The sequence below is a fragment of the Pestalotiopsis fici genome (genome assembly GCF_000516985.1).
Source record: "Pestalotiopsis fici W106-1 unplaced genomic scaffold PFICI_Scf_4, whole genome shotgun sequence".
Lineage (NCBI taxonomy): Eukaryota > Fungi > Ascomycota > Sordariomycetes > Amphisphaeriales > Sporocadaceae > Pestalotiopsis > Pestalotiopsis fici.
This window is the reverse complement of record NW_006917094.1, coordinates 1588292-1601689: the sequence shown is the minus strand read 5'-3', so window position 1 is coordinate 1601689 and position 13398 is coordinate 1588292. Positions and strand designations below refer to the sequence as shown.

Genomic DNA, 13398 nt, shown 5'->3' with positions numbered 1-13398 from the left:
AGTTTACTGTCTAGAGTTCATCAGCTGTCTTATTTCGAATTTCTCTACAGTTAAGTTTATTGAGTCTGGAGTTGGAATATCATGTGACATCATTTCGCGTGGTTGTGTCAAAGGTCCCTTCACGCATGGCATAGATACACCATACATTGGCATCGCGGTATGAGTAAGCGTGTTTTCAAAGAGTAGCCTTGCTTCCCACCTCCGTTGCCCATCGGCCGCTGGTTCATATGGTCCTTCATGGTATATTGGTCCAAGCACAGTCGTGAACCAAGGATTACTGGTCTCGTGTCGACTTAATCCGTCCACTGAAAGAAATTCGTTGAGTGGTTTTGCATCCTCTACGCATTGCTTGGTGAATTAGGCATGAGACTTTATTGAATTCTCTCCTCTCTCAGACACGCATTTTGAAGGATTGTTCTTTGCCGACATCATCTCTTCTAGGGATGATAATGCACATGAGCGGAGCGACTGGTTCACCGACTGGTATCAAGCCGCCGATTCCTAATGGCGAAAGCCAAAGCAGTGCTGCTCCCGACCTAGAGTGGCAGTGGCATCTTGCCATATGGCTATCCAGCTTGACATGGGCGGGTTTAGCTTGGGTGTTCGAGAGGGGACGTGCTGCCGGTACCAAGAATTACGAGGTCTGGTTCTCCATTGCTGCCTTCTTGTACCACTTGGCGTATGGCTACAAAGCGTTTGTTGAAGTGAGACTGGACTCAGCGACAAGGTGAGAAATTGCTCCGCAGTTCACGTACATCAAAATTTGTTGTCAAAGTTGGATGTATTTGCTGACGGAATTTCAGTGCTGGTCTGATAGCCATTGGCTTCACGGCAGCGTGGACATTTCACGATACCAGGCGAATGGGCACCAAACAACGACAACTGTGAGTCATTGCATCCCAAAGAGTAATTATGCTTGCCCTGATTATGGACAACAGACTTGGCCTCGGGACAGCCACGGTAGTCCTGGGTTTGGATTGCTACCTGTCAAGTACAGTGAGCTCATCTGACCCTGCAAAGTCGTTCATGGCCTTGCTGGTGCCTTGCATCGCGGGCGCGACGTTCTTCTGGTGGGCATGTCGAATTATGGGTGCCCATATTGCGCCACTGTTGAACTAATGGGATGGCTTCCCCGCAAGAGTCAAATCCCAGACTCTATATCGCTGTCTTCCTACTACTCTGGAACACATGCCGATGTTTTATGTTCATCTATCTTATGCGAGAAAGTGCCCACGTCTTGACGATACGTGGATAGAGAGGGTCATTCTCGAAAGATTTCGCCATAGAGGGTTTGCTTTAGGTTGAAAAGTATCACCCAACTAATCTATTCCCAAACAACACAACCGACGACGATGAAGAATACTTTGAGGAGGCATCAATGACGGAAGAAAGGATCGAGAGAATCCTCTAGCATTGGCATAGACCATGCTCCTAGGAACAAACAGGATAGCGGTTGGTGCGTATTACTTAGGCTGCACATCAACAAAAGAATCATAGGACGGTGTTGGCGAAAGGCGGTGGGGCTGCTGATGCCTGCAGTCAACAAAGGATCGCGGAAGAGTTCAGAAGCGGCTACGGCCGGCTGTCTACAGCTTTGCCACTGTAAGTGACACATATAACGGGAAATTGGCAGTTTTTTGGGGACTGTAGATAGCTCTGTATCTCAACCTTCAATTGATTCCCTTTCTGCCATCGTTTGTGCAGTTCTGCAGTCTCGTGAACCTCGTAAATTTGTTCATAGATAGTGCAAGTCCCGGGATATTCTTCAAAGTCGCCAGATGTGCCCACATACTTCAAGCACATTCGTCAAGACAGATATTCGATCAAATTAAATCATCAACGATTTTAATTTTGTGGATATAAAAGCTATGCTACTTGTGGCATGCGAAAATTTCAATAAGTAAAGCAGAGTAATGATTCGTCATACGCCAAACAAAACCCAAACTCTATCATCACGACTTGTAATGGCCACGCAACTGCAATCAGTGCTTCCTGTCAAAGGTGGTCCTCAGTGGCAAATCTGTATCGATACCCCGACCATCCTGCATGTGTCTGTCGAAGCTGACTGTCGACATCTGGACCTTCTCAAACAGGCTGCCATCCAGGACAGGCGCGGCAGGCGGAGCCCGGCCGAGGGCGTGTGCCGTCTTGACGTCGTCGGCAAACTTGTAGTTGGCCAAGCTGGAGGCGACCTGGAAGGCGTTACGGATCTGTCGGCCGTTCCAGCAGGCCGTCAGACGAGCATTGTCCTCGTAGTGCTTGGAAGCAAAGGCCAAGACATCATCTTCCTTGATAACAAGGGGCTGATCGCCCGTCATGGCACAGCGCTGGGCCTCGATGGCGCGCAACTTGGCAATGTTGAGGCGGAAGATGTCGCGGGTCTGGGTCTTGTCCAAGGGCGGGTAGTACAGCGACATGTGAATACGCGACTTGAAGGCGTCATCGATGCTGCCTACACGATTGGTCGTCAGGAATAGCAGACCGTTGTAGTACTCGAGCACGCGCAAAAAGACCGAGACTAGGGCGTTACGGTTCATGTCATCGTTGGACCGCTGCGTAAGGAACACGTCGGCTTCGTCGAGCAGAAGTACACAGTCCCAGAGGTTGGCCAGGCGGAAGACGTTGGTCAACGACGACTCGACCTGGGACGGAGACAGACCGAGGTCACCACAAGTGATGACGAACAGCGGCTTGCGGTTCTCCATGGCGACTGCCTCAGCAGTCGCCGTCTTACCCACACCGGGCACACCGTGAAGGAGGACAACAAGACCTCGACCCTTACCCTGGATCAGATCCTGGCCAGTACCTTCGACGGGAACTTCGGCATAGCGACGCTCGAGTCCCTTCTTCTGGAAGTGCGAGACCACCAGACCGCGCACAATGTCTTTGTAGTCCTTCTGGATGCTGAGACTCTCAAACACACCCTGGTCGCGGCGGATCGGCTGCAGAAAGTTGATGTTGACCGGAACAAATCTACGCTCGCGTAGAACATAGGCAAACATGCGCCTGGGCAGGAGAATGAGGTCCTCCTCGCGCAGCTCCAGAGCCGTGGGATCCTTCTCATACCGGCGCGTTCCCCTAACCCTCTGGCGCAGGAACTTGTCCACGTTGAGATTCTCGCGACGTTGATAGGTCTCGATGCCGTCCTTGGTTTGAACAAGTTCATTCACTGTATATGCGAGCTTGCCGCGTGCTCCGTCATACCATTGCTGGATTGGCATCTCATCCTCCTCTCCGTTGCAGAGAATTGGCTTGGTCAGTGCCGGTGTGTGGAATCTAGGTCGCCAGTCGGGATTCTTGTGGTAGGCCTCCATCATGTCGACAATGACGTCACTCTCCACAAACTCTGGGTGACGCATCTCAGCATTGTTCTCATCTCTGAGGATCTCATCTTCTACATCTTCGGTATCGAAAGGCGGGTTGCGAGTCAGAGTCCAAGCCGAGTACGACTGGTGACGGTTGCTGGCCTCGAGGTATTTCTGGAAGCTTCGTCCTTGTGACTTCAGAGTATCCAGGGCGTTCTGGCGATCGTCCCAGAAACGAATCGGGAAGACCTCCAGGCTGTCAATGGCACGCTCTCCAGGGAAATTCTCAATCTCAAACTTGTGACGGACGGCACCAAAGCTCGTGCCATCGTGGTCAATGTAGTAGGCATAGATCTTGAACCCTTCGTTCCTCGACTCTCCGAACTCGTCAGCGTAGAACTCGCCTCCCGCCTTGGGATAGGAGATGTCTGCATCTGGTGACTCGACACGGTAGATGCGCCAGACTTCGTGGTAACGACCACCAGTCTCTCCAGCTGATGGAAAGTAGATCAGGTCACCGACACGGAACAGAGCCCAAAGGTCGTCGTATCTGACAGTGGTAGCCGAGTTTCCATCAAACTGCTGGTACAGCGGCATGATCTCCTCGTCTACAAAGTTGACGTAGCAGCGCATGTCGCGGAGGGCCTCGGTGCTGTCCATGAACAAGTCAATGTCCTCAGCATTGGAGTCAACCGATGCCAGGGAGATATCGTCAGGGAAATCTTCACCGGATTCATTCTTCTGAGCGTCATCATTGTTCTCGCCAGATGTAGTGGAGCTTCCGGGCTTCTCAACAACATCAACATCGTCAAAGGTATCGACACCTCTACCAGAGACATCGTCCAGGTCCTCAACGTCGCCCCACTTCTCCTCCAAAGATGCCAAGATTGCCTTCATCTTGGGTTGGAAGTAGACGAGAGACCTGAAGGGTCGCAGGAACGTCCGCGGCGAAGATCTCTTGTAAGTCTCATTGAACAGGGCGGTAAGATGACCGAGAACGGGCTGAGATTGGATCCGGACACGTTGAATCTGTCCTCCAGGAAGCTGAGCCATGTCGGCTCTCTTTTCCTTCCTGGCTCTATCCTCTCTTCTCGCCCTGTCTTGGGCAGACGAACTATTCTGGGGACCTTCAGGCTTGGTTGCGCCCCATTCTTTCATCCAGCTCTCGCGCATGCGGGCAAAGTCCTCCTTGCGTCGAAGTCCCTGCTCCTGTCTGATCTGAGATTGGAGATTGGCGTTGGCCACCAAAACCTCAATGGCATACTCTGGCTTGTCGACATCTTGGAAGTGGTTCTTGAAGTCCTCCCAGTTGACCTTGCGAACTGCGGGGATCTTGGGTCGCCATTTGGCATCAACACGTAGCTGGTCTGCCACAATGCGTTCGTGGCGCTCGGCCTTCTTTTGGGCCTTCATGTATTCTTCATCGTAGTGACGCACACCTCCGTATCTGCTGGAGTTGTTCAGCTGTTTGCGTGGGGCACTGCCACCACCACCACGACGAGCTGTCTGTCTTGTACGAGCCATGATGATATCTACCCAATAGGGCTATTTCTCAAATTTGTAAAATGAAGGGACAAGAAGGACTAGGGTGAATCTGGCCTAAGGTCGCTTCTTGCTGATCAAGGGCAAAGAAGGGAGAGGTTGATGATGCTGGCTTGCTGAAAAAAAAGAATCTCAACTTGGGCATCTCTGGTCCTATATGTACCTTTCGACATATAGGAGCTGAAGCACAGGCAGCAATGCCCCTCCTGTATCATGTATGCAGGCAGCCGGAGCCGCCAGCCAGCCCTGGACCTGGAGTACGGCGTAGCTAGCGGCCGTGTTGCAAGTTGCCCGGTGACTCATTACAGCTGCCGGCTCCGTGAGCTATCGCACCATCTTGTATATGACGCTCATTGGATACTCTGAGCAGCTGGGGCTAACATGCCGCAGCGTACAAGCATTGTATCGTACCATAGCAGAATACTGCCTGGAGGGATCTTCATGCCGATTGCATAGCAGATTGGACCGTGTACTCTCATAGGTCGCAACGAACCTTGATGTGATACTAGACGAAAAGTGCGCTGCGTCAAGCGGTGATGGTGCCAGATATTTTGTGGACTAGGCCGAGAGAATCTGAGTTGAGGCTGAGCTTGAGACTGTGAGACAACACAGCAGAACTGGGCGGATTCCGGCACGGCACTAACGCCAGCCAGTCCATGACTCCAGGCAACCGACCCCACATTTGAACTCTAAGGTAAACCTTCATACCTGCAACATACCTAACCTTAGGAGGATAATGAATGACATGAACAGGCATGACATTGATACTTACAATTTTATGAAACTGGAATTTGAAAAGGAGTCATTAAAAGAAGAAGAAGAAAAGGCCTTAAATTATCTGCACGAGTCTAAGAATGAATTTATTGGTCCTTCCAGCACCACGCGCATCCCATAATAGTTACAGGCGTGTTGAGGTCAAACCAATCTATCAATGTAAACAAGAGAAACTCTTTCCCACATTGTCTGCCTACCTAAGGATTTGCATAGTAGTACTCTTTACTATGCTATCATCTGTAAATCATGACTTGATACCCACACTAAGTCCTTGAATGGAAACTCCGCTCAAGGGACGTGTCTCAAGGCATACAGCTCGTTAACAGACCGGCCAGTGTCTGGCCTCTATGGAGACAAGCACGTATAATAGCCTGATAGTCCAGATACCTGCATCACCCACCTATTGGTGATTTGCTTGATGTGGACATTGTGCCTGTGAGTTGTCAAGCGAGCTGCTGACTTGCGGAGTTGGCGGCGGCCGCATCTTAGTTCTTACAATTGTCCCCATAAATTAGCCTACTTGCTAGGAGCCACGGCAGCCTGCATATGGTATGCTAGGTCAGTGTGTACCTACCTTCCAACAGAAATGCAAATTCATGACAATTCTGCCAAACATTTGACGAGCCCGATCATGACGTTGGACTTTTTTGCCACAATTTTTCACCATTCATCACCTACGATAGGCACCCGAGAGCTTATCGGGCATGTCCATGAAGCTACCAATGCATTTGTTGATGCACAGGTACACACATGACAACGAGCGTGACTGCAACGTACTACCGAGCTTCAAGATACAGACGCTCATGTACAAATTGCGTGGGGACTACCCCAAAGTAAATATGACATTGTTTTGACATTGAACGGATATGAGAGAGGTACAAGCAATGAAAAGCAATCCAGAACATCCAATTATATACCGAATAACAGTACCGGTGCGAGCCAGTCCTTCTGTCCTGAGACATTCTATAGAGTTAGGTTGAGGACCAACCTCCAGTCGGATCAACGAGTTGGCCATCTCGGCAGTTGCATCCTCTTTCCCGGTTCTGGGACTGTGATTCTCTCAAAACGGCCAAACCGGAAGAGTGACAAATAAAGGAAAAGAAAAAGCGGAAAATGGTACGTCGACGCCCGGGAATATTCTTGGCTCTGGTCTTTTCATGTCATCCTTTCTCTATCCGTAGTAAACAATAGAAAGGAAAACCAAGTTCGATTAGAGACGTCCAAACTTGAAATCCAGTATTCAAGTCCCTTGGGAGTTTTGGAATCCACTTGTCCGGTAGTCCGTCCGGTTGCCAATATCCATGGATTTCCTGGGCCAGGGCGCAAGCCTACTGGGTAGGTACCAACTAGGTATCACCAATAGATGATGAAGTGTGTTGTCCGGGGGTTCTGTCCAGCGGCAGGCCGGGGCAAAGGCACTACCCGACCGGAATTTCACAAACACAAGGCTCCTGGATGTGGGGAGGTCCTGAAAGATCAGGTCAACTGCCCCACCAGCGCGTCAACGATCCGTACTGCCCACCAAAAGAAGACTGCACCGGTCACACACGGCACGAGCAACGTCATGAATGATTTTGCAACATCCGGCGAGCTCATCATACTGGTAAGCTTGCTATCTGTTATGAGAGCGATGATAGCAATGCTAAGAACAAGTCTATTATCTGGTCAGGTCGGTAGCAATATGATAATACAAGGGGCTGACTAACAAACGGCGATTATTGGTCCCTAGTCGCCTCGTGTCATGATATGACCACGCGGCAGTGAATACTAGAGCCATCAGACCGGCACTAAAGGCGAATTAGTTGAGATCATTGTGAAACTGGGGATGCAGTTGTGATATGCTTACTTACCTCGCTGCTGAATCCATCCTAAGCTCAATGAATGCTTTGTAACCGTACGCAGCATTGTACAGTAACGCAGCGATGGCATACCATACCTCGTACAACTTGGTGCTGATGTCGCGGTTTCTGTTGAAGGCCCAAGCTGAGCCGGCCCATAGCAGGCCGGTAACGTAAATGACAACATGCCATTGCCATTATGAATCGGACTTGCCATTATTGTCCTGTCCCTTGGGCAGCGCCAAGACATTGTTGGCTGTCGGTGAGGCGGATGCCCCGGGGACCATCAAGAAGACTATCGAAGAGAGTGGTAATGCTCGGAAATTATTCGGCGGGAAGATTTGGGAGAGTTGAAGCACGAAGGTGAATATGCGCGATACGAAATTCTCCCATTTCGCGAGTATGTATTCTATAACGCTGCGATGTGTAGAATTGACCGTGAGAGGAAAGATGAGATTGTGCTTGAGTTGTCTGATGAGGTACCATGAGCTTGAGGGTGAGTTTCCGAGACAACGCTCGAAATACTTTTGTTGGCTGACATTGGTAGAGATACCATCCACAGAATACTCATCTTTCGAGTTCGCATCGAGCACAATCCGAGAACCATGGTTCATACTAATTCTAAATCAGCTTCAGTCAGGAAGAAATATGATGGATAGTAGCAGAGACGTACCTATACACTCGGGGCCCTCCTATACTTACATGCGCCTGGTCATACAATGAAGTAGGCAGGCGCCGTGCTACGAGGATTCGCGAATGATTGCTTGGAAGTGTATGAAATAGGAAAGTCAGGACTTTCAGCATGATTCGCCAAAGGGTTGCCCAAGGGGGAGATGTCACGCTGCCCAGCGCCGCAAGACTGATCGACACAGCACTATCAGCCTTAATGACGCTGGTTCCGAAACTAGACTTGGGGTAATCGATTATCTGGTCCACAATACAACGTGCACCAGGCCCCGTGAAAGTCCTGATGACATCGTTCAAGATCTTGGACTTTACAGTCTGTTCGAGCTCTCTTTTTTGGTTCGGTGAACAAGTGACTAATTCTTGTGACAGGGTGAGATGGGCTTTCGTGTTCGAACATAGCATCAAAACTGAAGGCTGCTCGGGAGGAGCAAAGGGATCTCTAGAATCTCTGCTAAAGTTTGACTGGGAGTAAATTTCATTGCGAAAGATGCAATAGGCTTCGCCGCTGATCTGTGCCTGTGGCAACTTAATTTCGGGCTCAGAAGCACTGGAGTTTGAATCCGTTTCATCGTCCATGGCAACTTTGAAGAGAAAAATGACACGGAACTCCAAACTAGAGAGAAACCTGAACTGATTGCGCAGCCAAAGACGATTGGGAAAAAGGGGGAAAATAGAATCAGGCCTCACCAACTACAACGACACAGGAAGAATTGAAACTGTTGATAATGCGGTGCTGCCCCATTACTTAGTAAAAAGGGGCACCGGCATGAATGCAATGATGACCATAAGCCTGAACTCTCAGGCCGAATCATAAAACGAGGCTCACAGAGTCAGGCTACCATGTAGGACTTTGCGAGAAAAAACCCTACGTGGTCGATGTGGTGATGCCCAATCCCCGCGCCTCGAATTGGACTCACCCAGAGAGATCCCCAAAGTGTAATACCTGCCGGCTCCCACATACATCTTCGAAAAATATTTACCAATGGATTAAACCAAGGCTTGTTGTCCATGCTGTCCAGCACACTGACTGTCTGTGAGTGCCACACGGATTTCGCCAGCCCATGCAAGATATTTGCATAGCCCTTGATCCAAATCACCGACAGTGCGCAGTCATTTAGGTGAGTTCCGGGAGGCAAGAAATATGGAGTATGCGCCTGCTACACATGATACTTACTACTATAATACACATAGGAGCCACGATTTCCTATATCTATGAACACCGTCATGCTACTAAAAGAACGAAAATGCGAAGAAAGCACCATAGAACCTGTGACAGTGCAGCGCTATTCGCGAAACTCCGGTCACTATTATGAGCCAACAAGTTTGACTCCAACGGGACTGAGCAATGGTTCGTCACAAGAACGCTCTGGACTGAGGGACGGCGTCAATTTAGTCGTTCTGGCAATGAGCGGTACGATTTCAGCTTGTACGTCGATCCTCATAGGACCGTCGTTGTTCCCATCCTTCGGAAGCAAGACGATAGCCGTCGACATTGCCGAGAAGCTACTGGGTCTAGATTTCAGCGTATGTGTAACAGTCATCGAATTGCGCAGATATCGCAGTACTCTAACAAGAGACAGTCAATGCTCTCTCGAGAGACGAGTGACCAAAGGGACGCATTCTCACCAACCATCGCCTTTGGATGCATCCAAATATATGCATTGTCGACTGTGGCATTTCACCAAAATTGCCCGCGGAGTCAACGGAGCAGTATCATTGTACTCTTTGCAATGACCCTCGGAATGATGTCCCTCTGGCCTGCAACCTTTGATACAAACTCAGCGCTGAAGCAATTGGTGACGATTTTGCCTCAACTCGTGTCCTTTGGGTTGCTGTTGAGCGTGATTTCGCACTATGTACACTGAATGCAGCGGCGCCGACAACGCGTTGTATGCTATGCAAGCCAGATATGTGTCATCAGAATCAAATGTTTCCTTTGTCACTCTTCGTTACTCAGAATTTCCCCGCGCTGTAATCTGATACGGGTTCAGAAGTGTACTCGGGTCAGATATGACTAGGTGAGTATTTTTTGGTTTGGTAGTATTCGATGAAGCGGGCAAATGGTCAAGAGATTGGTGTCGACCTTCTCCCATATTTCCTATGTTGCTACGAACACCAGAGGTAGCGGTTACACTTCATCTTCGTTTTATGTATCTATCGTGATTGAAGTTTACTTGTGCCTTGTGTAGCATAGCTTGGATCACAACAATATTAAAATTCTTTTACAATTCTAATTGATTCAGTATCTATCTTCACCGATGGCATCAAAGTATGTATGTGGTCAAACCTGGTGACTCTGAAAGACATCACCGGATGTGCTCTTGAATTGAATCCTGTTATCCTTTATCTGAAAATACCATGAATTAGTGTTGTCTCGGCGCCACCTGTTACATTTAACTCTTCCACATGGCGCAATTGAAATTAAACAAATGACTTTGTGGCAATTTTTGGCAAGACATGACAGACTTCCATCAGTGAACTGCATTATAAAAATGAAAGCCAAGAATGTATTGGCGAAAAACAAAACTCTAAGTTTTGTTTGTTCAGTGTGACTTTGTCCTAAGTGCCCAGGTGACTATCTTGACTATCTTGACTATCTTGACTCTCCCTGGAAGCTCTGTTAAATAGTCGTCTCGTAAGGGTCCAAAGCAGAGAGCCAATCAATCAACAGAGTCCATGTCCAGGGGCACCCTGAAGCTTAGCGTCTCCTTATTGGGGCTGCCACCTGGCCTGGCGGCTTCTTCCGCTGCTTAGGATACATGCTGCACTACAACAACCACAAAGCTGTCCACTGTCCAGAACCACGATAGTTAGCTTTCAACGAGACCCCCTCGACCTCGAACCAGACCAATTCGACCTCGAAGAACCACCGACGATCATCATGGATCCCTACAGCGCAGAGGGCGAGCTCGTGAACATTCACAACCACTTCCACCAGGCACAGTACCAAGAGGTCGTCGACTTTGACACTTCCGTCTTCAGCCCCGAGAACGAGCTGCCTGCCAAGGTGCTGGTGCTGCGCGCGCAGATTGCCCAGGGTCAGGCAAAGGAGGTGTTGGCAGAGACCAAGGGCGCATCGGAACCAGAGCTGCAGGCTGTTGCCGCGTTCGCCAACCAACAGCTCGGCGCCACGGACGAGGCGGTCAAGGCCGTCGAGGAGCTCGCTGCCGCACACGGAGACAATGCCATAGTTCAGGTCGTGGGAGGCGCCGTGCTGCAGGCAGCCGGCAAGAGCGAGGAGGCCCTCGCCCTCCTCTCGCAACACTCGGGCAACCTCGAGGCCGTTGCCCTGATTGTTCAGATCCACCTCCAGCAGAACAGACTCGACCTCGCCCAGAAGGAGGTCAAGGCCGCGCGCAGCTGGGCTCAAGACAGTCTACTTGTCAACTTGGCCGAGTCATGGGTAGGAATCCGAGAGGTACGCATAGCCCTAGATTCCGACTCATACCAGGAGATGTGCTAATGAAGAGCTGCAGGGTGGAGAGAAGTACCAGCAATCATTCTACGTATTCGAGGAGCTGGCCCAGACGCCCGCATCATCGTCGACAACCTCTCTCATTTCCCAAGCAGTGACCGAGATCCACCTGCAACGATACGAAGAAGCACAAGCCGCCCTCGACCAGGTGCTGGCAAAGGAACCACAAAACCCCGATGCACTTGCCAACTTGGTGGTTCTGAAGACGCTGACCGGACAAGATCGACAGGAGGCTTTGTCGTAAGTTGACATTTTCGTGGATCATTTTATACCGCCACTGTTCTAACAATGCTCTCAGGGCACTCGAAACAGCGGCCCCATCGCACCCGTTGTTGCTCGATTGGCAGGAAAAGAAGTCGGAATTCGAAAAGGCAGCAGCCAAGTTCAAGCCAAAGGTCGCCGCGGCATAGATTTGCACAAGAAAATACGATACGGCACAACACTGCCGTGGTACGATAGTAATGAACGGCTTGGGGATCTCATCGCGCGAATAGAAGCATATGGCGATCGGAAAAGCTACTATACCAAAAAGAAAGTGCCAATATTACATTATTTACACCAGTCCAGTGTGTACTTGAGAATTTGGATCAGAAGATTGTCAACAATCAGCTAGAACGATTATATTTGTCTCGAACGATTTGCGGCACTTCATTACCCTAGCTATGCTTTTGAGCATGAAAAAAAGCAGCCTCGTTGCAAAAGAATGCGAAATAATGGCAAATTATCTAAGATCTATATTCTCTGCCATGGGAAGACGCTACTTGTTGTGAAATGGTGCAAATCACGTGGCTTTCCATGGGGCGCAGATTCGCAAATTGAGCCTCACTTTGGTGTGAATCAATGTCGATAATATACTGTGCAACGTCAAGCTGACAATATGTATAGAAATAAATAGCGAGGAGGCTCTCAGAAGCATATTTGAAGAGGCGGGAGATCGAGAGGGGATAGAGGGGTTTGACTCATGAGACGTTCGGAGGACGGCTATCAAGCCATATCTGCACTACTTGACGATCTTGGTGAGCTTACCCATAGTAAATGAAGATGAATTACCATGTCGGCATGGTTTTGTGGTTCGCGAGTATCATACAGATCACTCAACGTCATCCCATAACATCATATTGCAACATGGTGGTTACGATCTCTGAAAGATCGAAAAGTTGTGAAATCATAGTGATATCTTCGCCATGGAGATGATACAATGGATGTGATAACCGCTCCAGATAACCCATGGAGGAGTACCGAGTTCTAGGTTCGCATGGCCATAACGTTCTTGCATCTGTGTTCTTGACCGGTGATGGACATGAGCGGTCTGGCTGCTGACCTTGCAGAGAGAAGCCGGCGTTGTGAATGGCTGCTCAGATGACTGCACCGATTGCAAATGATGCAGCAACCATTACATGTATATCCTCACCTCAATAGCTCAGGGATGCCAGTCGTTTGAGTCGTCTTAATAAACATCATTTATGCAGGGACTTCAAGTAGGGCCTTTGCTTTGTTACTCGGTCAGCAAGCAGACGTCATTGTATATCTTGGAGGCCTGCAATCTAACATCGTGACTGCATGAGCCGGCGTTCCATAAGCGATGAACTGATGCCCTGCCAGACATTGTGGTCTTGATGCATTATGACGGTGTGGCATGGAGGGGGGAAAGTGGTGAGAGACTTTTGCTCCGGACTCACCTGCACTCCCATGGCCCTAGAGAGTATGTTGCCTAGCTGGGCTGTCAGCAATTCATATTGACTGGGCTCACAATGTCCATGGCAACACTGGTATCTTG

At 49.5% G+C, this 13398-nt stretch overlaps 4 protein-coding genes across 4 annotated transcripts; 2 read left to right on the top strand and 2 right to left on the bottom strand.

Annotated features, from left to right (window-relative positions):
• Positions 1-449: 449 nt before the first annotated feature.
• On the top strand, positions 450-1119 carry PFICI_06461 (uncharacterized protein; the record flags this gene model as incomplete). The annotated part of the gene is made up of 3 exons (XM_007835042.1): positions 450-727; positions 804-884; positions 939-1119. The coding sequence occupies 3 exons, from the start codon at positions 450-452 to the stop codon at positions 1117-1119; spliced, it is 540 nt and encodes a 179-aa protein (XP_007833233.1).
• An 863-nt stretch (positions 1120-1982) lies between these two features.
• Positions 1983-4829, bottom strand: PFICI_06460 (uncharacterized protein; the record flags this gene model as incomplete). The annotated part of the gene is made up of 1 exon (XM_007835041.1): positions 1983-4829. One exon carries the CDS (start codon positions 4827-4829, stop codon positions 1983-1985), a length of 2847 nt encoding a protein of 948 aa, XP_007833232.1.
• Positions 4830-8026: 3197 nt separating this feature from the next.
• On the bottom strand, positions 8027-8722 carry PFICI_06459 (uncharacterized protein; the record flags this gene model as incomplete). The annotated part of the gene is made up of 2 exons (XM_007835040.1): positions 8027-8074; positions 8162-8722. 2 exons carry the CDS (start codon positions 8720-8722, stop codon positions 8027-8029), a joined length of 609 nt encoding a protein of 202 aa, XP_007833231.1.
• Positions 8723-11027: 2305 nt separating this feature from the next.
• Positions 11028-12031, top strand: PFICI_06458 (uncharacterized protein; the record flags this gene model as incomplete). The annotated part of the gene is made up of 3 exons (XM_007835039.1): positions 11028-11564; positions 11623-11861; positions 11920-12031. 3 exons carry the CDS (start codon positions 11028-11030, stop codon positions 12029-12031), a joined length of 888 nt encoding a protein of 295 aa, XP_007833230.1.
• Positions 12032-13398: the final 1367 nt, after the last annotated feature.